Consider the following 888-nt stretch of genomic DNA (forward strand, 5'->3'; position numbering starts at 1 on the left):
TGCCATAGTGCACCCTGCATCGCCATGGTGCACCTCGCATCACCCTGAAGCACCCTGTATCGCCGCAGAGCACCTTGCATCACCCTGATGCACCCTGCATTGCCCTGGTGCACCCCGCATCACCCCACATCACCCTGAAGCACCCTGCACACCCTCATGCACCCCACATTGCCACGCTGCACCCTGCATCACCCCACATCATCCTGAAGCACCCCGCATCACCCTGATGCACTCCACTTTGCCACGGTACACCCTGCATCCCCCACAGTGCACGCTGCACCACCAATCATTGCTGCAGTGCACCCCACATTGCGCTGATGCACCCCGTATTGCCATAGTGCACCCCACATTGCCACGGTGCACCCCACATCCCCCTGAAGCACCCTGCATTGCTCTTACACACACTGTGTCACCCTGATGCACCCCACATTGCCACAGTGCACCCTGCATCCCCCCACTGCACCCTGCGCTGCTGCAGCGCACCCCACAGCACCCCACTACCTACAGCATCGGGTGAATTTAACACCCCAGAGGCTTTGTCACCCCAAAAATACAGCTTGCAAAGGAAAGAGCGAGCTCCTGCTTTGCACAGCACGCCAAACTGGGGCAACCCCCCCCTTGCCTTGCAGCAGCACCCGATCCGCACCCCAAAAGCGGGTGCTCGCGGGGACGCCGGCGGGACCCGGCGTTGGGCCCCGTAGCAGGGGGCCAGGCCCGGCTCACCCGCAGCTTGTGCTCCTTCCTGTTGACGATGACGGCCGTGATCTGCTGGTCCATGAAGATGAGGATGGTGACGAGGAGGGCGGGCAGGGCGCTCGCCAGGTAAACCCACCACGGGTTCTTCCCGAAGGGAAACACGAACCACCCTCGGTCCAGACGGGTGGGCTG

The 888-nt window shown here is 62.5% G+C and overlaps 1 protein-coding gene across 1 annotated transcript in view; it reads right to left on the bottom strand.

Moving 5' to 3' along the window:
- Positions 1–888, bottom strand: part of SLC4A5 (solute carrier family 4 (sodium bicarbonate cotransporter), member 5) — a 23,844-nt gene that overhangs the window by 3,924 nt on the left and 19,032 nt on the right. Inside the window, exon 19 of the mRNA XM_009574784.1 lies at positions 724–885. Within this exon, the coding sequence (XP_009573079.1) occupies positions 724–885 (162 nt within the window). The remainder of the gene's footprint in view (positions 1–723; positions 886–888) is intronic.

Source organism: Fulmarus glacialis, unplaced genomic scaffold (genome assembly GCF_000690835.1).
Source record: "Fulmarus glacialis isolate BGI_N327 unplaced genomic scaffold, ASM69083v1 scaffold21183, whole genome shotgun sequence".
Taxonomy (NCBI): Eukaryota; Metazoa; Chordata; class Aves; order Procellariiformes; family Procellariidae; genus Fulmarus; species Fulmarus glacialis.